The sequence below is a fragment of the Pithys albifrons genome, chromosome 1 (assembly GCF_047495875.1).
Source record: "Pithys albifrons albifrons isolate INPA30051 chromosome 1, PitAlb_v1, whole genome shotgun sequence".
In the NCBI taxonomy this organism is placed as follows: Eukaryota; Metazoa; Chordata; class Aves; order Passeriformes; family Thamnophilidae; genus Pithys; species Pithys albifrons.
In genome coordinates, this window is record NC_092458.1 from 55,797,029 (window position 1) to 55,820,974 (window position 23,946).

General features: G+C 43.4%; 2 protein-coding genes across 5 annotated transcripts in view; one reads left to right on the plus strand and one right to left on the minus strand.

Annotated features, from left to right (window-relative positions):
• Positions 1 to 1,095: 1,095 nt before the first annotated feature.
• MTRF1 (mitochondrial translation release factor 1) lies at positions 1,096 to 19,864 on the minus strand. 3 transcript variants are annotated; one of them, XM_071550501.1, is made up of 12 exons: positions 19,496 to 19,864; positions 15,282 to 15,344; positions 14,431 to 14,498; positions 10,424 to 10,882; positions 9,437 to 9,528; positions 8,540 to 8,621; positions 8,201 to 8,308; positions 7,937 to 8,109; positions 5,858 to 5,975; positions 4,562 to 4,698; positions 2,914 to 3,012; positions 1,096 to 1,319 (listed from the first exon to the last, which is right to left on the minus strand). In XM_071550501.1, exons 4-12 carry the CDS (start codon positions 10,857 to 10,859, stop codon positions 1,197 to 1,199), a joined length of 1,368 nt encoding a protein of 455 aa, XP_071406602.1. In that variant the 5' UTR covers positions 10,860 to 10,882; positions 14,431 to 14,498; positions 15,282 to 15,344; positions 19,496 to 19,864; the 3' UTR covers positions 1,096 to 1,196. The 3 variants fall into 3 exon arrangements, with proteins under 3 accessions (XP_071406602.1, XP_071406583.1, XP_071406591.1); XM_071550482.1 differs by lacking the exon at positions 15,282 to 15,344; XM_071550490.1 differs by lacking the exons at positions 14,431 to 14,498; positions 15,282 to 15,344; positions 19,496 to 19,864 and adding an exon at positions 14,066 to 14,137.
• The window catches only part of NAA16 (N-alpha-acetyltransferase 16, NatA auxiliary subunit), a 65,057-nt gene continuing 60,386 nt past the window's right edge, over positions 19,276 to 23,946 (plus strand). The window contains exon 1 of one of the 2 annotated variants that reach the window (XR_011697315.1): positions 19,276 to 19,585. Coding sequence is in view for 1 of the 2 variants with exons in the window: in XM_071550521.1 (XP_071406622.1) it covers positions 19,532 to 19,585 (54 nt within the window). In the remaining variant the exon portion in view is untranslated. The remainder of the gene's footprint in view (positions 19,586 to 23,946) is intronic. The other variant, XM_071550521.1, reaches the window with a different exon arrangement.

Genomic DNA, 23,946 nt, shown 5'->3' on the forward strand with positions numbered 1-23,946 from the left:
TGTTATATATAGAGTAGTAAAAACTATACCATTTAGAAAAACTCAGTATTGAAATAGCTTTTCTTAAAATAACTGACATTTTCTCACACAGTATCATTCATGATTACACAATACATGTGTAAATATAAATCAACCACAAGGCATAATTTAAATATTAACAACAAGTTGATTCTTCACATGCAGAAGGTTGTGCAGAGCAGCTTTACAGCAGAGCCCAGGACAAGCAGGATAAAAAGAGAACACCGTGATCTCGCAAGTCATCCCAGTTCAGCAGAGCACCTATTTTTGTGTCATGTTGAACAGAGTACTCCTGAATCACTGCATGCGACTGCCTGCCCACCCTCGGTGCCTGTCAGCGCACAGCCCCACGTGCACGTAGGGAAAACACAAACCCGAGCCCAAATAAAGCCACGTGTGCTCTACAGACATCACCCCCAAGGACAGGCAGATTTCCCCAAAGACGCCAAGGCAGAAGCTGAATTCCAGAGCTATTTAGTCTGCTAAAATGAATCTACACTATGAACTTGTTTTCTCTGCCAAGAAGCAGGGAGCTGCCTGTTATCAACTTAATTTACAACTAAAACATGTACTTTTACACGCCACTGCAACACAAGGTCCAGTCCCACCCTAAGCTGTCCCAAGAATGGCTGGAAGAAAGCTAACAGGCTGACATTCTGGCTCCTTGCTCAAGATCACTCCCCTTGCTTTGTATATTTACTCTAAAGTATCAGACTACAAAGCCATTTTTAAGGGATTTCATTTAGGAAGTTCACACCATAAATGGGTAAAAAGAAGTAGTATGCACGAGGCCAGATTCTGGACTATGTTTAGGGGGCTCAGTTTCTTTCACCTGCAGAGTAACACCCCCCAAAAAAGAAAAGGTGCACTAGGTGGCATTTCTTCTGCTCCACTACCATGATTCTGTATCTTTCCAGCTGTAATACGGCCAAGAGAAGGACAAGCTTAACAAAGCCCAGCTGCCAAGACAGGAGTGTGCACATAGTACTTCAAACTTGTTCTCTTCTGTCAGGGCTGCTGTAATAAATTCAACCCATTTGCACCAAAACAACAACAAAAAAATAGTATCTCACAGGGTGAAACAGAGAAATAGATTTTAATCAACCTACCATCCAACAAATGCATGTTTTATTTTGCTACCAAACACAACATTCTTGTTTTAACTCTGCACATGGTCTTCAGCAGCCTCCTCCTTCGAAAGCCTGCAAATTTTCTAGATATTCAGTGACAGCCTCCATCTCTGCAAACTCCAGTAGTCTGTTGATTAGCTTATCCAGTGCTTCTTTCCCACTTAGAATTTCCTATGAAAAAAGGGGAGATGGAAGCATGACTGGCTGTACTTCAGTACTCCTCTGAAACACTGACTACTCAAACAAGGAGCTCCTGAAATGCTCTTGGCCTGCAGCCCCTCCACTTTATCGTACTTGCAGTTCCCCCCTATGTGAAAGCAGCACCTGGTGGACAGCAGTGGGACATTGGCTGCTGCCTGTGGAAGGCACATTGATTCTGGCAGCAACAAAAGGAGCCTTCCCACCTCATTTTTGTGTAACTCGTGCTTACATGAAAATCCGCTACAAGAACAATCAAGGACTGAGGAACTCTAATACCGTTGTCCAAAAACGAGGCTGTTTTGCAAGCAAAGCTCAACTAACTTTTGTTAGGCAATCTATGGTTTCAGTTTCACTCCAGGAATTTACAAGTTCCTAGCGCTAAGTAACTGACTAACAAAAGTCACTTTTATGCAATCATGGAACTATTTCCTCTACCATGCTATTCTGCACTCCATTAAAAATAAACCATTCCATATTCAGCATGGCCTGCAGTCTCTGGAGCTACCCAGGACACAAGTGGGTACAGATGGAAAAGTGTTGCTCCTTATGCAACAGCACTTAGAGCAAACTGGATGCATAACCCAAAATACTGAGGGATCATCCTAAACTTCATTTTAACATTCAAAACATTTTCATAAATTTAATACAAAAAATCCATTATTAAGGTTTTTTCACTGTAAAAAAAAAAAACAATAAACAAAACCACAGAATAGCCAGGGTAAAAAAGGACCTTAAAGATCATGTAGTTGCAACTCCCCTGCTGGAGGGCAGGGACAACTTTCACTAGACCAGGTTGCTCAAAGCCCCATCCAACCTGTCCTTGAACACTTACAGGGATGGGGCATCTATAGCTTCTCTAGACAACCTCTTCCAGGGCTTCACCACCTTAACAGGAAAGAATTTTTTCATAATATCTAATCTAAACATATCCTCTTTCAGTTTGGCGCCATTCCCCCTTGTTCTGTCACTACATGCCCTTGTAAAAAGCCTCTCTCTTTCTTGTGGGCTTCCTTTGGGTACTGGAAGGCTACAATTAGGTCACCCTGAAGCCTTTTCTTTTTCAGGCTGAACAATCAGTAAGATTTAAGCCATATGTAGATATTTACTCAGAAATAAGATCTCAGATAATCTTAAAATGAAAGCATTCAGTTTCAGTTTCTTTTAACTGTGATCTGTAAGGCAAACATTAAAGTTTTTCTTGCTTTTCACCTCAGCATTAGGAGAAGGAAAGAATGGCTTAACAAAAAGTCATCTGTGTCAGGTTTTCTTTTGGGTGTACTACGCTTCAGGAATCTCAAATGTCACTTGCCCACCTTGCTTGATCATTTTCCACTCATATAGTAAGAGAGAAACATGCAGGCCTGTGAGCTATAGCCTATGTCACTGACCTCTAACACTACAACAAGGTAGGAAAGAAAGTTTAAGCTTTCTAAATCTACAATGTTCTGTCAGAGCACAACTAGCTACTTTCTTCATATATATATTAAATTGTTTTCACTAAGTTTTTTCTTCCCATGGTACACATTAGTCTCTAGCTTTGAATACTCTCATAAGCAACCATTACCTTGATATTGCGTGCATCATATGAGATCCTGTGGTCAGTGACTCTGTCCTGGGTGAAGTTGTAAGTACGAATTCTCTCTGACTGGGCTCTTGTTCCCAACTGCAGCAAAGTAGCAAAAACCAAAGTCTCTTATGTCAAGTTCAAAAAAAAAACCCAAATACTTGTCTAGAATAGCATACTTAGAATAATCTTTAATGGATCAGCCTGTTCCAAGTACAAATCTAGTGTAGCACAGCATATGTGTTAGGCTTAGTATATGCTGTGGGTTTTTTCTTTAATATTGTAGCATTGCTAAACTGTATTGTTTGTGATTCTGTATCACAAACCAAGTTTTTATATTCTCTAGAACATTTCTGTTCCAGCTCTGTAGCTGAAAGAACTACATAACTCTCAAAAATCATGTAAGGCAATAGATATGTCTATATGAGTCTCTAGTTCCTTTTTGGGGGGTTATAGCTCCCACAAAAAATGATGAAAGTAATCTCAATTAATAATTGAAGTAGCACGGTCAATGGGTGGCTGTTGGAAATTAGCACCAAAAGAGTAAATTAGTAGTGAGAGAAGTTACCCTCTAGTGGTAAAGTTCGAGAGTGCAAGCAGCAATTCTAAAAGTTTTAAAGCAAACACAAATGTAGCATTGTTGTGGCTAAACGCTTCATTACAATGGAGAATTAAATGAGAGAAAATCAGAGAAATGGGTGTTTGCTTCGATGGACTTCTGTGAAAATTTCATCGGCACTCAATCTGTATACTTCAAAACAAGGAACTTCTTTAATAAACTCTGAGACATTAGGAAAGGTAATTTGTTTTTGCCTGGTTTTCCATAGTATTTATATAAATGTACATCTAAGTCTTTTATGCAGCTTTCAAGGCTCTCAAGCTGAAATTATTAACAAAAGATAAATGGCTCACTGTTTACAATGATGGGGGAACACTCTGCAGGAACAATAATACATTTAAATGCAATATGAAATTATTGATTAGCTAGGCGGCAAAATACAGAGTACTGAGTAATTCTCTAATTCTGAAGTATTTTCATTCCTGTTGATCATTGCTGAATTTTGTACCACAGATGGAAAAGTACTCAAAGAATGATAGGACATTGCAAGAGAAAAGAACACTTTGCAGCCTAACTTAATTCTCAGGAAAGCTGTTTCTTCCTTAAAAGGTTACCTAAACCATATCAAGTAAACTGCTACCTAAGTAGCAGTTAGGTAATCCTAACATAGTAGCAGGATTGTTTATCTGCTTGTTTCTTTCAAAAGCTCTGTATGGCTTTATCAAATACTCTGGTTTAGAAACTTCTGAGAACTTCTGTTTCTAGTTTTCATGGAAAATAACTTTTTACTGATGCTTTATTTGTGCAACTCTGGCTTTAACAGTGGCATTCAACACGTGATGTTGAGTTTTGCCTCTTGGATAATTCCAGTTAGCCCTTTGACTTCTTTGTCCCCAGCCACATGTCTCTTTTCACTGTCTGAGAAGACTACAATAGTGTTGAACTGGGATAAGTAGAAACAGATTTACCATTTTAAAATACAAAATTTTCCCTTGTAAGCACACCTGGTTAGACACACACTCTCCCTTGCTCTGTCACCATCACTCAACACAGCTCCCTCCCTGAATGTCAGCCACCACATGTCCTCACCTGCAGTTTTCTGGCACTCTGCTCTTGACTTAGTTGTTTTTCAATTATCTGCTGGTACAGCTTAGCTCTCAGTGTCCGCAGAGCTATCTCCTTGTTCAGCTGCTGTGACCGCTCCTGCTGGCACTCAACTGCCAGGCCTTTACAGAGGGAGTCAAGAGCTCAGACCAAAAGCCCATTATAACAAAGAACAAACAAGCTAAATTAATTCTAACACATTAGGCAAATGAAATCTACTGGAGTGCTGGTTTGTAGGGCCTTTCAGCTGTAGGATAAAAAGTCATTTTAAACACACTGGCCAGAACCATTAGTGCAGTTTTAAATTTGTCACAGCTGCACCAGAGGGCTTTGTTCAGTGCTACAGAAAAGCCAGGGATATTTTAAAATTTCATGAAGCAAAAAAGTTTCTGACATTGCCTCCACAAAATGAGTTCAGTCCAATTAGCTGTCATATGTTAAAAACACAACTTGAACAGTCTACAGAAGCATGTTTAAAACAGTGTAACACAAGCTTTTAAAGTCATAATCCAGATAAACTCTAGGAGACTGGAAAATTCATTATTCTATCAGAAAAGGGGGAGTCTTGAACTTAATTATGAATAATTAAATAAAGCATAATAAAGGTCTTTAAAAGAAATCTAGTAGTTATTTTTACTTCTCATTTGATTTTCTAAAAAAAGACGTATCGGAAACAGCTGTTTTCAGGTCACTACTGGAATTTCCTGTGCCTTAAGAGATTCTGCATCTGGACAGATAGAAGCTCACTGAATTTCAATAAAAACAAACCCTGAGAAAGACAGACTGGTCCAGTCTACACACTACCTTCCCATCCGTATACATTTTCCTTCCTATTCAACATAAGACAGCATTATCTAGTACTGAATGAAAATCTTCAAGCCTTCTTTTTTGTCAGTCATGTAACTACAAAGGTTCCAGCAAAGCAAAGCATGCCCTGAGTTGCCAGTGGCCATTATTCCTGAAGGTACAGAGCACACAGCACAAATTATTTACATCTTCCATCCCATCCCTGTCACCCTTCATTTTTTCTTCCATCCTTCAAAGACAGTATATTCATTAAACACTGTCTCTGAAGACAAAACTGGCATAACTGTTGTGTCACTGGTACACAGCCCTTTCTCACACATTGCCTTGCTACAAGAGAGACAGAATCAGAAGGGACCACTTCCTTTCTTTGGTATAAGGCCCAACTCTGCAAGAGACAACTTGCAGGATTCACCAGCTTTCTTTTCAGAATACAGATTTAGAGTGACTAGAAGTACAAAATATGGCCAGACTTACCTGTGGGAAGGTGTACAATTCTCACAGCACTATCAGTTTTGTTAACGTGTTGCCCTCCTGCTCCTTTGGCCCTGAATGTATCTATACGCAGATCTTTGGCATCCACTCTAATATCAACCTAGAACCAAAGAAAAATCACTACTTCCTCCTCATCTTAAAATTATTTTAATGTCAATGGTACTTAGCATCAAAAAAAGAAATCACATCTCAAAAAATTGCTCCTTTACACTTGTTCCTGAGGTAACAGCTATAATCCTTATAACTTAAAAAATGTAGTGTCAAATACCTCTGAAAAGCAAGTGATACTTCAAATATTTCACTTACTTTTTTCAAACTCTTCCTCCCAGTCCTTTGCATGACAAGGTATGTGTGTGTGAAACAAAACAAAATCAATGTTTTGTAAAACCACTAGCTTTGGCAGGGAGACTAAGAAATAAGCAAATGTCCTAGTTACAGCAGCTGGGACCAGTTTATCACTATGTGGGTGTGACAAAAACTATGTATTCCACACCCTCTACTATGTCATTCCTGTTGAACTGTTAATAATGCATCATTTGCAGCAGCTGCCCAGGGCACACCTGATCCCTCAGGCTAAAAGCTGGGTGTTAGAGAACCCTGTGAGACAGGGGAGTGTTTCTGTTGTTACATCAGTGGTAACTCCCCTCCAGGGAGGCATCATCACCTTCACAGCCAGCCTGAGGGGTCATGTCTGATAATAGGCTATTAGGGACTGGCACAACAGGCAGTTACAATGACGTAGACCATCCAAGATTCCAAAAATAGCCCATGGCTCACAGGGTTAAATCACCTATTGTGAAACTCTCCACCCTGGGGGAGGTACTGAGCATTACCACATGAACTTGGGCATATATACTCTTCAGGTTTTGGGACTTCCATTGGATCCAGAGGAGGACCAGAACCTCAACAGGACTGTGGCTGCCACTCTCGACCAGACTGCTAACACTACTCTTAACCAGACTGCAACCATCATTCTCATCAACAGATTTTCCTTTCCTTTTACTTTGTACTCAGGGGACCCACGTGGCACTCAGCACAGGGGCTGATGAGCACTGTGCTGTTCATGCCCCAGGGTGCTGGGTTATACATCTGTTCTTCGTGGGTTAAAACCAGTATTTTCTCTGTATCATTGTATTTATTGTAATATTTTTATTAAATTGTAACTCTGACTTGTAACCTTGCTTGAGTTGGTGTCATTTCTCCGTCTGGTTTACCTTTATACGAGCACAGCAAATATTTAAAATATACTTCTAAATGGCAGTGCAAGGATCTTGTTCATGAGTCAAGCCTGAATGACTCTTGGAACAGTACTTAGAATCATCTGAGGAAAAAACAGTTATATCCAGATCCCTCCACTGGAAATACGAGTCCATGATGACCTGGACCATAGTTTGAGTGCACTGGATGGGAAAGGAACATTCAGATCTGATCAATGTTGCAAGGAAAGTATTACAAAGAAGCAAGAGAAGGTGCAGGGAAAGACTACATGATCTGGGGTTGCTCATTTTTTGTGTAAATTGCTGGTTTAAGTGGGAACTGTCAGTATCAGTGAGATACCAGAAAGACTAGCCAACACATTAAAAGGAGACTGTCCTTGATTTAACAGAGAAGGACACCAATAATCTAAATGCAACAACAAGAAAAAAATCGAAAGGACCTGCAGAATCACATTACTATGCAACCCTGAGTGTTTTCTTGGACATATTCCCTGTCTTATTATAAGATGTAATTTAAAATTGGCTTGCTCATAGCAGTGAGCCTTGCCAGTGCTGGGGCTCGAACACCCAATGAAATGATCATTCATTTACATGCCATTTCAGGCAACAGTGAATCTCTGCAAAGTTGCTTCTGATGATCCTTTTACACGTGTAAGGTACAGAGCAGGACTATGACCTGCCAGAGTCAGAGCCCTTGTGGTTCATTTGCTGGGACTCGTACAAAGCACTTGAGTATTGATGAAAACCTGAAAACAATAACATGCTTTTAAACAACACCTACTCCAATGGCATAATGGGTGAGCAAGGATAAACCACCACCTCACCACCCCAATTAACAGTTTACCTCCTCTGGCTGAGGGAGGACAATAACTGACATTGTTCCAGTGTGAATACGCTGCATTCTTGATGACATGCCCGTCTCAGGGATTCGCTGGACTCGATGAGTCCCTCCTTCATATTTCAGATGCCTGTAGACATCCTCTCCTGAAATATGAGCAGCAGCGTGATGCAATCCTCCTAGAGAGAAAAATAGTGTGTGACAAAAACAGCAGAGAAACACTGCTTTTAGCTTCATTGTCTTGGTGGAACGTCTGAAGAACCATCGTACCTATCTCAGACGGTGTGTAATTCACAATGTCAAAGGTCCAGCGTTTGTAGTCTGCATAGCTCTGGTACATCTCAAACATTTCTTTAGTGAACTGCTGGCAGATGTCTCCTAAAAATATAAAGGCACTATGACATAAATAGCAGTTCACAAAATGGCAGTCACCAGTTTTTAGATTTAGCTGCAACTCTGATCCCAGTCATTACACAGGCTAATACTCGTCTTTAGAAAGCATTACTTCATGCCAATAAAGTATAAAAAAGCATTAAGAATAACCCATAAGAGGTTTAACAAAGTTGGATAGAGGTTTGAAGTAATCTTCACTGCAGGGACTTTGCTAACCTCCAGTTGTTCTGCCAGCTGTCACTTCTAGTATGACAGGACTTCTATCATATTTTTCCTTTGGCACTAGAAGCTGGAAAAGCTGAAAAGAAAAAAAAAGAGTGCTGTTATCTCCTTCATGACTCTCTATCTCCTCTTAATCAAATTTACAGCCAGCCTTCACAACTGCCACAGCTTGAGCACACACTGATTTCCCTTGGAAAGCTAGTTAAGTGAGACTAAAAACTGTCCAACAGCCATCACAACTCAATGTGTGGAAATGGGATATGCTAGTGCATCCACATGGAAGCCAGCTGAAAATTCAGTCGTGCCAAGTCAGGTGCCAGGTCACCCAGCCCCAGCCCCAGCTATCAATGAATACAAGTTATTAGCTAACCCAGCCAAACTTTACATTAATCGTATTTTTCATCAAGTCCTGTTTCTTATTATTTCAGCCTGAACACAGAAAGGAGTCCAAACACAGAGGTTGCCACTGAAATGTTCAGCTTTTCTGCTTATAATTGATTTACCCACTCATGTGGTGCTTTCAGCTGAAGAGAACACAAAAGACTGCAAGTTTCAATCAGAAATCTTTCAAGGATGCATGTTGTCCTGCCACAAACAGTTACTAGGATGTCAGGTCTCAGTGGCACAGGCTCACCACTTTTTTAATCACCTTCAACATTTGCAGACAAACAAGCATGCAAGAAAAATAACTAAAATAATCAGTTTCTAAGATACAATTGTCACTAAGAAACTTACTAATAATTAATGTTGCCATTTCTTCCCAGGGAGAATACAGAAGCTGGACTTCTGTTTCATTAAATGCAGGTGTCGGAGTCTATTGGTAAGATCACAAAGCAACTTTTTTTCTGACATCTTGATTTACAAAGCTGTAAAATTTTACCTCAGACTCACCTTTCTACATATCATATTCACTTTTTTATCCAAGATTTCCTTCTCTTCTAAGGCAAGTTCAAGGAGTTGTTTCTCATCTCTGCTGTCTAGCTCTAAATGCCAACAACAGGAATAGATGTTAGCCAATCTCACTCAGCTTAGAGCAAATTATAACACAGCTGTCCAAAGAAATGCACTGCAGTGTATAAAAGCTTGTAGCATTTTGCCAGCATGAAATATCAAATAAGAGCTGCCCAAGCCACGATGTGCATTGCTAACTAAAGGATCGCATTTTCCAGGTGTGCTGGAAAGAGCAGCAGATATCCTACTTGTGATTAGGCTGCCTGTGCCCACATTTTAGAGCTTACTACCAAACTAGGAAACAGTCTCAGTTAAAGAATTCTCAAATGGTCTAAAAAGCAGCAAAAATTTTTACTTCTTTTTTACCCCAACTCCTACTGCAGCAGAGTATTGAAAAGCAACAGCTTCTCAGACAACCATCAGATTTATTCCTTGAAGGACTTTCCAGATATTTTCAAAGAAATATTAGATTTTGGCATGTAAATTGGAAGCTGACAATTCAGAGCCTAATGAAGGTTCATGTAATTTGCTCAATGAACTGGTCAGATGGAATCCCATTTTAAATAACACAGCTGAGGTCTGCAATTATCAAATGTTTTAGGCTTGCTGAATTTTTTCCTTCAATTCAAACTGCTCTCTATTCTACAAAAAAAAACCCTTAGAACAAACACTTCCCAGGATAGTCCTGAGGTTCCAGACAATCCCTACTCTCCTCAATGGACTGCATTAAGACTTCAAACTAAAGTGAAGTGAGATGAAAAATGGAAAGATGTGACTGGATGCAGAAACTCCCAGGAGCAGATTGGACCAGAGAGTGTTTCAGGGCTGGCTAAACTTACTCACAAGCTTTCCTCAAAGGCTGGGCAACGAATTTATCACAAGCACAGCTCCTGTTTTGAAACAAGCAAGTGGGTGTGTTCTCCTTACCTCTGCACATAGCCTCTAGCTCCTGAACTTCTCTTTCAGCCTCTTTGATTTCTTGAAATGCAGCTGCAATGGGGGACAGATCAGCCCATCTTCTCCTCAGGGTTCTTTGCTCAAAGTCCTTTACTGAGCCTGCATTTAATAGATGACTAACCTGCTGGTATTCCTTGCTCAGAGTCTCCAGGTACTTCTGTACAGCCTCATGCTTCCACAAAGTTCGAGAATCCTGATGGCTTTTCCTATGCCAGCTGTTAAAAGTCAGAGTGAATCTAGCTGTGTCCAATAGAGATTTTGGCCTCCAAAATCCATGGTTGTGCAGTCCCACTGCACAGCCTTTCTTCTTTGCAACATGAAGGAAAAGACAGCTGGGAAGTTGATTGTGACAGTGGCAATTGGCAAGCAGGCTCTTGAAAAGACAGACCCTTTGGAAAGGTTTCATTTTGTCTCTTGTTTTTCCACCACCTGAAATTAAAAGTAATAGGGCTATTATCTAGAAAAAGAAAGCATTCTATTGAAAAAAACCCAAAGCCACAAATCCAAACAAACACAAGAGCTGTATCAAGCCCAAATCCTACTTGTGATTACACCAACACAAGTGCAGCTGTCATGGACAAAACTATTCCTGCTTTTGTCCTGGTTTAAATCAGCAGCTTTTATCAATACCACTGACTGACTGAGGGTTGAAAAAGGTCTCTTCTCTCACCTCCTCAAATGGTTTATTTATGCTGTGAAGAAAAGGTACCGTAGATGTGGCTTTACAAACAACAGCTTCATATGTCTCATTAGAAAAATCCAGTCATTTCATGCCTTACTGGTGAAACAAAAATGTTGCTGAGAAGACAAATCTATATAAGAGGTAAAGAATTCTATATAAAGAATGTAAGAAATTGCCAGAATTATGTGCCAAGGTATACCCACTACCATAATAGGAGGACATTAGTAGCTGACCATGCAACAAATTAATCAATAGGATTGCAACACACTTAAAAGAAATCACTCACCTATATATGCAGAAGGCAAGACATGGGAACAGTGCTTTATGTCCCCTGTATACTCTTCACCATGCTACATTTACATATAAGTGACATAATAGTTTCCATCCAAAAAGTGAGTAAGAAGCAGGTACTCTGAAATACAACTGTATTTTTCTGAGACAGATTTTCAGGACACAGTCTCCACTGAGCATCACTGCTGGTCTAGAAAAGATCTTTTAATCTTGTATCATCAACATTGCAAAATACGTTATGAATTACTACTGTGCTCTAAAAATGTGTGTTGCACCACAAGGGTCTACCAGGAAGACTACATTGAAATCCTTCTTATTCTAGGACTGCTCACACAGAAAAGATTTTACAAAGAAGCGCTCTCTAATAACTCTGCCAGTGCCAAAGTCCCATCTGCCTGCTGCTTTTTACAAAAAAGTGCATTCACAGAAAATAGAGCACAAACATTTTTGCAGCAGGATCTCCTTGAAACATACATTTCAATTTCCTACCTCAATTATTTTTTACTCATCAGTGACAAGACCTTCTGTGCATCTTCAGGCTTTTTATTAACAAATTGCTATGACACTCTGTCCTAGTTACAGCAGCTGGGACCAGTTTATCACTGTGTGGATGTAATCAAAACGGTGTATTCTACACTCTCTCATTTCCCATGTACTGCTAATAATGGATTACTGGCAGCAGTTGCCCAGGGCACATCCAAATCCTCAGGCTACAACCTGGGTGTTAAAGAACCCTGCGAGATAGGTGAGAGTTCCTGCCTTCACACCAGTGACTCAGCTGTGTAACTCCACTCTGGGGAGTCACTGGCACCTTCACAACCACCCTGAGGGGTCATGTCTGCCAACGGGGCCATCAAAGATTCCAAAAATAGCTCATGACTCACAGAGTTAAATCACCCATTGTGAAACTCCACATCCTGGCGGAGGTACTCGGCATTTCCACCTGAACCCGAGCATATACAGTCTCAACAGAACTGTGACTGCCATTCTCGACCAGACTGCGACCATCATCCTCACCAACAGGTTTTCCTTTCCTTTTACTTTGTACTCAGGGGGACCACATGGTGCTTAGCACAGGGTCTAACAAACACCACTCTGTTCGTGCCCCAGGGTGCTGGGTTACATATCTGGAATTTGGGGGTTAAAATTAGTATTTTCTCTGTATCACTGTATTTATTGCAATCTTTTATTAAATTGTAACTCTGACTCATAATCTTTCTTGAGCTGGGTTCATTTCTCCCACCAGCTTACCTTTAAACCAGCACACACTCTAACTGCTCAACTCATTACTGTCGCCTCTTTCATCCATTTGTCCACAATAAAGAGCAATATGCAGTAAAACCAGAAGTACTGCATCTTGCTTGTCTGGATGCTTGTTTTCCTACCTTCAAAGGAGGGAAGGACCTTAATTCTACATTTGCACCTTTCCCAGATTCTCCAGTCAGCAGGTGCTATTGAATCCCCAACACCAATTTCAGGACTGATTTAATGTACAGAAAGCCAATTATACTCCTCCTGGATTGCTTTAGTGACTAAAACCAGCTGTAGCAGAGAGATCCTGTTTCATTTACACAGCAAAAGACACAAATAGGGCCCATCATCTATGATCCTGGATTTAGTTGCTCTGGGGCAGGAGTGGACTCAGTTCCAAAAGACCTAATTCTGCTCATGATACGGGAATTGCTCCAGATCAGCATGGCCCATTGTTGTCTGGTCAAGTGCTAACCATCATTAACTCAGTTTTAAAATATTAACATTTTATTTTAATTCATTCATTAAACATCTTAATTATAACCACCTAATTTTTACAGGTGTAGTTATATATGTGCTCAAATAATAACAGACGTGTAGCATTGCTTTGCCTGAGCTTCCAGGAATTAAAATTCTTAGGTCCAAATGCCTAAAAATATGATGCAGGCCCTCAAGGAGGTCAGAAATTCCAAAATAATTTTTCTATGCTAAATAAAAGAGGTACCTTCTTCTGAGAAGAGATGTTGCTGCACTACAGGCACACAAATCTTTTACAGAGCTATGAGCAGTAGATGACCTATTAAATGCTTTCCAAACAGATTTTAATAACTTCTTTATGTCACAAAATTACCTTGTACATATCACAATTAAAACCAGTAAGCAAAAGAGACAACTGTAATTGCCTTATTAAAATAATAATTGAAAAATTGGAATTTCAAGACAGGAAAGAGTTCTCAATACCGCGAACACATTCAGAGGTTATAAAAAGCATTTCTACCCATCAAAGACGCTACGAACGCTACGCAGCTGAACTCAGGCACACGGGAATAAGCAGGAGGATGCGTTTCAGTGCTCACTGACTGCACCAGGAACAGAGGCCGCGCCTCCGAGACCACCTTCCACCCACTCTGGCTCTCCGCACGGCTCCCCCGAGCAGCCCCCCTGGCAGCCCTGCCCCGAGCAGTTCCCCCTGGCAGCCCTGCCCCCGAGCAGCCCCTCTGGCAGCCCTGCCCCAGCGCCCCTGGCAGTCCTGCCCCGCTCTAAGGCTGCGGGCGGACGGGGCAGGCAGGGCAGGGAGGCAGCGGCGGGCGCGGGCGGAGCGCCGGGACTGGTGGGGGCAGCGCGGGGGGGCTCCGCTGCCCGGCCCGCCCCGGAGCTTTGGCTCTCACCAGCACTCTCCGCACGGATCCCGCCTCGGCAGGCGAGGCCATGGCAGACGGGAAGTAGAGCGGGCAGACTCCCAGTCCCAGCATGCCCCCGGAAAGGCAGCGCTCCCGGCGTGCTGCTGCCCGGCCGGCGCGCCCCGGCACGGCGGGACCGGCGGTGCGGGCATGGCTGGAGCCGGGGCAGCAGCAGCCCCAGCTGCTGCTTTACCGTGTGAAACGCAAGCCCCGAAATAAAACACAATGGGGAGGGGACCTTAAAAATAGGTGTTCATTTTCGGTACCTTCCTCAAAGCTGCACAGTAACACACTCTGACTTCAGCAGCGCCTTGGGAGGAATGACAAGAGTCAGAATAAACGGGAATACTCACTTCTGTTTCCAGCTTCTGCGCTGTTCTGTTACACACGTAGTTCCTTGTATTTTCCCAAAATAAATGCCCTGAAAATAAACATAGTTTCAAATATGGTTATTAAGAGGTTAATTTCACAGAAGTCTGAATAAAATAACATTAATTTCCACTTTATGTCAAAGCTCACTATTTTATTTAAAATGATTTTTTACTATAATACTAAAGACAAACACCGGTTACAAAATATTCCCCAGGCACTCAGCAATAGGACAAGGGGGCACGGGCTTAAGCTCTGCAAGGGGAAATTTAAGTTGGAGATCAGAAAAAAATTCTTTCCAGAGAGAGTAATCAGGCATTGGAATGGGCTGCCCAGAGAGGTGGTGGATTCACCATCCCTGGAGGTTTTTACACTGAGATTGGACGTGGCACTGAGTGCCATGATCTAGTAAATGGACTGGAGTTGGACCAAGGGTTGCACTTGATGATCTCGGAGGTCTTTTCCAACCCAATCGATTCTATGATTCTATGATTAATGAACTTAACCATTCTGATTATCACTATGCTGCAGCTTCCTAATAAGATATTTTAAAGCATACTATATATATGCACATTTTAATAGATAATATTCAACAGATTAAACAACTACTTCTCTAATTAAAATTTTAAAAATACTTAAGTAGCATTGGGTTTTATACCTATAATCACAAAAAAAAACCCCAAACCTCTTCCCAGTACTGCCATTCAACAAGATTTAAAAAAAAAGAAGGTAAAACTTTGGTATTTGGCACATAAAACATTACTAGGGCTTGATGTGGTAAATATTCCAAAAGACTGAAAATGAGACCAATCGATGGGGAGGATTTGGATCAAACCTCAGTGCAGGAATGACAACTGCTTGCTTAGACCTGAGGACAGCTGTGGCTCTGCTCCGACCCCTGGAACAGAAGGCAAGGTAGACAGATGAAAAGGCTCTTCCAGAGAACAGGACCCATCCTGGAGCTGCTTCAAGCTACAAAAGGACCACAGCAAACAGCACTGAAACCACCAAGGTGCTTCCTCATGCCCATGCCTGCAGGGATGTGCCATGAGAGCTGCCATTGACCAGACAGCACCCCCACCGTGCCCCACTCATCTTCCACTATGACTTTTGGGACTCAATGAAGTGAAATAATAAAATTATACTTGCAGTGGTAAGTATCAATATGCAATTTTATACTTAAGAATCTTGGGAAGGTAATCTCTGGGAGGACAAGCAAGAGCCTAATAAGAACATGAAACTGCAAGCAGACTACATGCTCCAAAACTGGTTTTAAAAGAAGAGGGTAGGCCAAGGAAAATGAAATCAGCTTCTACTTTGGGCAGTAACGGTTCTTGCATTAAATCTTCTGATTAAATGTGATCAGTGTTCAGTTTTTATTATGGCTTGTGGGCCAATTCTTTAACTTACAGTGAAAATAGAGACTGTAACAATCTGCCACACCGCTACCTCTCGCACCAAGCAGCAGATCATGCAGGGGCCACACAGCAGAGGCAGGGCTGGACATGTGAGATACGCTTTCCCTGGATTTACTGTGAGCTTTTACACTGCAATACAGGAACTGAGTGTGAAGGATGGAAAATCCCATTGCTGTCTGTACTTCCACACCTCTCAGTCTATTTTGATGCCTTCAAACCTGCATTAAAAGCAGCTGGTGATGGAGCTGATGGGGACCAGGGGTTACGGAGCATGGGCAGTTTGGGGCAGGGTGCCACTGCCTTGCTCAGCAGCCACAGCAGTCTGCAGGCACATCGGAGGCAGAAGGAAAGACCAACAGCTGAAAGACAGCCGGTCTTTGGGGGCTTCAGGAGAGACATGGCAGTCATGTGCTTTAAAACCTGGCAATCCTAACCTGTCAATTGCTTTAGAAACTGGAGGCAAAGAAATGGCTCATCAGATAGAACAGCCTCCAGGCCTTACAACATGCTTGGCTTGAAGGCAGGTCCATGCCCACACAGAGGCCCTTTATTGCTCAGGGGCCCTACACTGTATTAGCCATGAGCAAGCATTCTGCCACAGCCTCTCCAGGTCGCAGAGTAAAATGAGCTACAGGACAAAACTCACAAGACTGTTACAATGTATAGATCACTTTAATATTGCTTCACCCTTTCATCCCAAACAGTTAGCCAACAGACATCTGAATTCTTTCTGTTTGACAGACAAACTGGTGACAGAACCATACGCGTCTTGAATACAGTCCTGTTTATTTAACAAAGCCTGTAGAGAGAGTTTTGTTTTGCCCAGCACAGTGGGATTAAATGACAAGAAGTTTTCTTGACTTCGCTCCCAAACCTCACTTTCAACTGGAGCTCTGCCTCCCTGCAAAGCTCATTTCTTTGTTTATTCTTTCTCAGCTAGTCTACAAACGTTCCTTTTATTGCCTCTCTGCTTTCATTTTCTTGCTGCTTTTAATGCAAATTGAACCCCTGCCTCTTATTTGCAATTTGTCTATTTTCAGGCAGCATTCTTTCCAGCATTGGGACTAGCAGGAAACAGAGACTTTTAGCTGTCAAGAACAGCCTTATTGCTTCAGACCAAAGGTCCACATAGCACATTTGCCTGACCCATCTCTGTGATGCATCTGTGTATCACTCAACCCAACAGAGGCAAAAGCGTGCCTTTTGCTAAGGCAGAAACCAGAGTTCATAAAGTCAAGGCTTCAACTAGTTATTAAAAATGCTAAAGACATGCCATGGTACAAACAGGCTCTAAAAATGATGCTGCAGGGCAAAGCGAAGTTGGCCATCCATGTCAACAACAGCCCTGCTTTGTAATGATCAGGCCCAATACAGCACTACTACACCATATAGCAGAAAAAAGGGTGAATTGGATATTGTGTGTGGAAAATACACATACTGGTCTCAGTGACCCAGGTGCCAGACAATTATAAACATGTCAGAACAAAAATGTGAGAAATAAATACAATAAAGATGCTCATTATTACAGGTCATACGTCTAGACAGGTAAACAAACACCAGAAAAACCAAACATCTTGCACAAAAAACAGTGGCCATAACCTGATGCTCAGCTAAGAACTGTAGGGAAGCATATGTTTTATATTCTCCTCACCTTTGCTATTTTCATCTCAGGAGGTTTCCTAAACATATCACTTCTTTCCCCTCCCCCCTCACAATTATTAGTTCTAAAGTTAGGCTAACATCATCCAAGTTACTCCCTTCCAAGAAATTGTCTACTCTCTTGTTCCCTCCTTTAGCCTGAAAGGAAAGCAGCTATCATGTCCTCAGCTTCAGCAAGGCTTGTGTCACGTCAAGGACATGCTGCTCAGCATCCTCAGTCACAGTCATCTACTCACTGTGTACCAAACAAAATATAGTAAGTATACAGCTTTTCTAATTTGCCTTTGTATTTATGTACGTATGTATGGCCAGACTTCACGAACGCAGATTTGGGCAGGGCTCTTCCTACACGCCCTTCCATCCTGCGCAGTGGATTTTTTAGGTGAGGCACAGCGTGCACAGAACTGGCCCCACCATTTAAGTCCTGAGGTCCATCTGCCACGGCCGAGCAAGCTTGGACAGTGACAGGGAAGTCCTTGGGACTGTCACAGCACCCGGTACTAACCAGGGCTGAGCCTGCTGAGCATCCGAGATGTGACAGGATGGGATGGCAGGGAGGTATTGAACTGCCAGGGGACGGTCCCACTGAGACTGGAACTCAGGTCCTTGGGATTCAGAGTCCAGAGTGCTCTCCATTACACCATGGGACCACCTTTTTCCTTGTGACACACTGTTTTATTACACACATTTGCTTTACTGCAGGTATTTATCAGGTTCATCCTCCAGGACTATAGAACGATAACCATATTATGGAACTAAAATACTTTAAAAAAATACCACAATACGATTAATGTTTTTACAGGGTAATTCCAAGAACAGAGGTTTAATTGACGCTGCCTAGTTTGCTTTTCCCTTGTGAGATGGTGTTTTTAACTCGTTGTAACCTTGACAGTTTAACCACTTCTCCTTCTAAGCAATGCCTCAGGCCATGTGGGTTTAGTGTTCCTGGTTGTTGGTGTTTTCTGTGGTTGGTCTGTTTCTTTGTGTTTTTTGTTTTACAGTTTGTTTCTTTGTTTGTTTTGGTTTTTAAAGAATGATTTCTGGCAACAAGAAAGAATATCTTCGGAGGAGCCAAGCGAACAAACGCCGCTGTTCCAGGGATGCGCGGGGTGCCGGAAGCTTTACATAACAGGCAGTCAGCAATAGGACAAGGGGGCATGGGCTCAAGCTCTGCCAGGGGAAATTTAAGTTGGAGATCAGAAAAAAGTTCTTTCCAGAGAGAGTAATCAGGCATTGGAATGGGCTGCCCAGAGAGGTGGTGGATTCCCTATCCCTGGAGGTTTTTAAACGGAGATTGGACATGGCACTGAGTGCCATGATCTGGTAAATGGACTGGACTTGGACCAAGGGTTGCACTTGATGAACTCGGAGTTCTTTTCCAACCCAATCGAGTCTATGATTCTATGATAACCCAGTGCTGAAAATGCACTACTGCCGTGGGTGACGGCCCCGCTCGCTCTGAGTCTCACAGCTGAACTTCGCAGTTGTTTCCTTAAACACCAGCCAGGCCAACACCGAGCCCGCGGACCCTCTCGGCGCTTCGCCAGCGCCACAGGCTTCGCTCCCTCCCGGCGCCGCCTCACAGGCTTGCGGCCGCTGCGGTGGGCACACGGGGAACCCCGGCGGAAACCGCGGAGGGAATCACGGCGGGAAACCCGGAGAGAATCCCGTCAAGAATCCCTGCTGGAATCCCATGTGGCCGCACCTGGGTCGGGCGGGCGGAGCGCTGTCTGCGGGGGGCAGCAGCGCTGCGCGTGCGCGGCGGGGCGGCCATTTTGCAGCGTCGGGCGTGCGGCCGGACCGGGCCGGGCCGCGCCGGCAGCTGCGCAGAGGGGCGCGGGGACCCGCCGGGCAGGGCGGGCGGCGCAGGGCCATGAGTTGAGGAGCCGCCGCCGCCCCGCCGAGTTTGGGGTTTTCTTCCCCTGCCTCCTCTTTCCCCTCTCCTCCCGCCCCGCCAGCCGCCCCCACTCACCCCCGCCAGCCGTGCCTGCCCCGGGCCACCCGCGCCATGCCGTCCGTGCCGCTGCCGCCCAAGGAGAGCAACCTCTTCAAGCGGATCCTGGTGAGCCACCGGCCACGCTCCTCTCGCCTCCCGCCGCCGCCTCTCCCTCCTCTCCCCGTCCGCACGCCGGCCTCGCTCGCCGCTGCCGCCGGAGTTGGCCCCGGCTGAGCGCACTCGGCTGCGGCGGCCGCGCTCGCCCGGGGCAGCCGCGCTGCCCTCGGCTCCTCGTCCCGCTTCGTGCCCGCTTCCTGCCTGCCTGCTGCCTTTGTGTTGGGCCCGCCGAGCAGGCCGGGCGAACCCTCCCACTCGTGTCGGGGCCGGCACGGGCCGCTGTGGCCCCGGCCGGGCGAGGGCGGGACGGAGAAGGGAGAGTGCGGGAGCCGCAGCCGCCCCGCTCCGCCGAGCGCCGCCCGCCCCGCCGCGCCGGAGCCGCGGGCAGAGCTGGGGCCGCGCCCGCCCCGCCGAGCGAGCGGCACGGACACCGCGGGGCAGCGCTTGGCGGCGACGGAGCGGCTCCACATCGGGGCTTCATCTCCAGCAAGCGCCACGGGTTTAGTCGAGGCACCGGGTTAAAGCTGTTTCGTTCGCTCAGCGATTTTGAGTGTAGTTGAAGACGTCTGGCAGATTGAAGTTATTCTGATTCTGTATGGCCTTTACAAGACTTAACTTTTATATGCTGGGCAACTTGATCTTTTTGAGACTTAATGATCTAGAGGACGTTAAGTATTTGTGAGCTAGCTTTAAAGGAGGAGCTCGCGTTAGCTGTAAGTTTGTACTCAATCACTGTATGCTTTATAACTTTATGTAAAGAAAAAACTCTGTTTGTCTTTCCCCAGAAGAAAACACAAGCACCAGACTAGAGAACACTACATTGCCGTTTTCGCAAACTTGTCAATGCAATAGTAATGGAGTTCCAGCCTCAACAAATTTGAGGTGTTTTGTGTCAGTTTGCCAGTCTGCAGGCAGAGGACGTCTGTATGCAGCACACTAATCTTGTTGGCGGGCACAGATTTCCCGAGTTACCTCTGTATTGGTTTGGCTAGTTTGAGTAACTTTGTGATTGAGGAGTGAACATTTTGGCTTCAGGAAGCTGAGCTCAAAGGTGTGTCAGCCTGTGTACTTGCATGGAGCTGGTGCGTTTCTGCAGGTACTTTGGAGCTGTTTTCTTTTACCTGCTTTGGGTAGTGTGCAGATTTTAAAGAACTTAATGGTTCATAATGGGGATTTGTTGCTTACTGCATGCCTATGGTATGCATCTTAGTAAGTCATTCTAGCACTCCTCTTTCTCTCTGCTAAAAATAAATTACTAATATTAGAACAGTTAAGTGATTATTCTCACTAGTAGCGAACAAGTTCATAGTAGCAGTCACTTCTAAAGTTTTTTTGATTGACTTTTCAGGAGATCATATTTTATACCTCCTTTTTTTATTAAACAGTGGATAAAACTTGTGAATTTGTGCTTAGGCAAAGGCAAGAGAGATGCATAAAACTTCAGTGAAGTTGATACATAAGTTAACTTGCTATTACTGGTACTGTGTAATGGCTACTTACAGTTCCCAAAGTGTTAAAACTGTTGGCTTGTCTCTTCATATATTTTTGCTTCTTGAAACTTAATTTGTTACTACTTTTTTTTTAGCTAGCTCTGACTCTTTCATGGAATACTAATGTCTGTGTAGTAAAAATGGAACCCTTTGGTTTTTTGATGTGTTTCAGAGTACTTTAATGTAGTCATATAGCTTGTGGTGCTAAAGGCTCTTTAACTGAACAAGTGTTTGCTTACTTTGGCACTGCCAGAATACTTAAAATGCCCATAGCATCCCCAGTAATTTCAAAAATTGGGGGCATTATGTGGGAGGCTGTGTAAGACCTTAGAAGCATGTAGTGATTTAATCACATGGAACAGATGCAAGGAAACTGTACTCATATATTAAGATTTAAGTATTTTTATGAATGCTGTGCAGAGAATTAGCAGTTGTGAAATGGAAGACTCATTTGGAGAGCATGAGAAATACTTTGGAGTGAGTGACTTGGTGTGTGTTAGTAACACGTGAGGCAGGTTAGCAGCAGCCAGAACAAGATGCCCCCATAAATGCAAGACAAGCTGACAGAGCTGCCCTGGCTGTTGTGGCCTCTTGGAGTTCAGTGCAAGCTGTGAAGGCTGCTCATGAAGCTGGGTAAAAATAGTCTTTGAGCCACAACAGTTCATGTACCTGCATGCTTAGCAGAGCTGGAACAAGCTTACTTAAAACTAGCAATTAGGAGATTGGAGAAGTAATAGCAATTGCGGGATAGGTAATAATTCTAGTTGCTCAGGACGACAGTCAGGTAGTGCTAGAGCTCATTTCTTTTGCTGTCCTGACTTTCAAGTCTGTTTTGTTTCTTAGGCTATACTTCCACTCTTCTGCAGGACTTTTTCTCAAACTAATTACTCTTCTCCTGAAAGCACTGCTGGTGCTTGCAGGTGTGATATTGTTTGGGAGGAAGGGGCTGAGCAGCTTCAAGCTCTTCTCTTCCACTTCTCCGCCTCATAGAAGGCCTGGATGAAGTATTTGAAACTGCCTCCCTGTCATGGAAAGAGAAAAGGCATCATAAACAGGAATTAATACAGGAGTGCTGGTGGGTTTCTTGCCATCTAAAATCAGACTTCAGCTTAGGTGACTTATTAAGTGAATGGGGTCAATGCAATCTAAAGTAAACACATACTCATAGTAAATGAGAAATGCTTCTTGTTAAGATTGAAGTTTGGTAACGTGTATTTAGTAATCTAGTAAGGTTAGGCAGATCTTCTCTTTTGTGTATTTAAGATAGAGCTGTAAGCTTGTCTTGAGAGTATGTTTTCATTTAAGAAGCTTTGATTTTTTTTGTTCCCTCTGCCCTAGAATCCAGATTGTAACCTATGTCTCATTGTAGAGTTAGTTTTAAACAGTGGATTTATAGAATCAAATCAGCTCTGTCTGGACAGAGCACGGTAGTAGTCCTTATAGGTGCGGTAGAGGAAAGCCTTGGGTTTCTTGTAGTACTTTCATGGCTTCCTTGCCAAATCGTTTTTATCTTTAAGAAATACTTAGTGTCTTCTAATAACTGTTGGTGTCTGCCCAGTATGACACAGTGTAACATCTTACCTGATGTTTGTTTCATGTCTAATGTAACTGGGGACAGTATCTTGACTGTAAGTGACTAATCCTTTGATTTCTAAGTGAATTCCACATGTTGTTGCACAAAATATGGTTTGCTGCTTTAATTGCAGCTGATTTCAAATAATAAAACACAAAAAGTCTGCAAATATATCCCTTTGCAGCAGTGGCTTGTTACTACTTAGTTGATTCAGGCATGTATTTTCTATTTTTTTGGAGTGAAGAAATGTTTAATTTTTAAGTGCCCTATTCTGAAGAGTTGTTTAACTTCTCTCTGGTGTCCTTTTTGTTCCTCAACTTCTTCAATAATCCTAAGAGATTTATTCTTCGATAAAATATAAATATGCAAGTGTTTGTAGACGTTAATTAAATTAATTCTTATTCATAGAGTTCTAAAATTTTTTTAAAGATTTTATTTAATTAAACAATAATGGGGATTATAAGCATGGAAATAGTCAGTCTCCTAGTAATGATGTGGGGGAGTTACTGAACTATTAAACTCAGTAATTGGGAAGGAAGGTATGTTGTTATGCTAATTAGTGCCTCCTAAATGAGATGAATAACATAGCCGAGGTAGACATTGTAACCCGCCACTGGAGTAGTGGGTGTTTGAAGTCTCTAACATTGAAGATTCCTTCCTTTAGAGAGAGCAGCGTGGAGCAGTCAGGGTGTAACTCTTCTGGTGTAACTTACAGGTCTGGTTAGTGGTGTGGTTGTTGCTTGTGCTGCGAGGGACGGGCAGCCCAAGCAGAGTGTGGGCTCTTTCCTTGCTACGGACTTTCAAGAGAGGCGGTGAGGGTGCCTGGCCAGCTGCGTGCTGCTAAGGTGACGGGAGTTGTGGAGGATGTATGGCCAGAGTTCGCGAACGCAGATTCGGGCAGGGCTCTCCCCACGTGGGTGTGCCCTTCCAGCCTGCGCAGTGGATTTTTTAGGTGAGGCTCAGCGTGCACAGAACTGGCCCCACTGTTTAAGTCCTGAGGTCCATTTGCCACGGCCGAGTGAGCTTGGGCAGTGACAGTGAAGTCCTCGGGACTGTCTCCAGCACCCGGTACTAACCGGGGCTGACCCTGCTGAGCATCCGAGATGTGACAGGATGGGATGGCAGGGAGGCATTGAACTGCCAGGGGACAGTCCCACTGAGACTCGAACTCAGGTCCTTGGGATTCAGAGTCCAGAGTGCTCTCCTTTACACCATGAATAGATAACAGCCAAGTGGTTCAAGTCAGTAAGACTTTTGTAAGGGAAAATCACATTTGTCAGTGATTTGAGGCAGTCTGATTTGGAGAA

What these genes read in the sequence shown, in the direction of transcription:
- MTRF1 (XM_071550482.1), bottom strand. Translation starts at nt 10,859, where the DNA reads ATGAAACCTTTCCAAAGGGTCTGTCTTTTCAAGAGCCTGCTTGCCAAT. An exon ending in GCTAGAGGCTATGTGCAGAG is followed by an intron (nt 9,529 to 10,423) that starts GTAAGGAGAACA and finishes GTTGGCATTTAG; the next exon opens with AGCTAGACAGCAGAGATGAG. An exon ending in AATTGTACACCTTCCCACAG is followed by an intron (nt 4,699 to 5,857) that starts GTAAGTCTGGCC and finishes CCCTCTGTAAAG; the next exon opens with GCCTGGCAGTTGAGTGCCAG.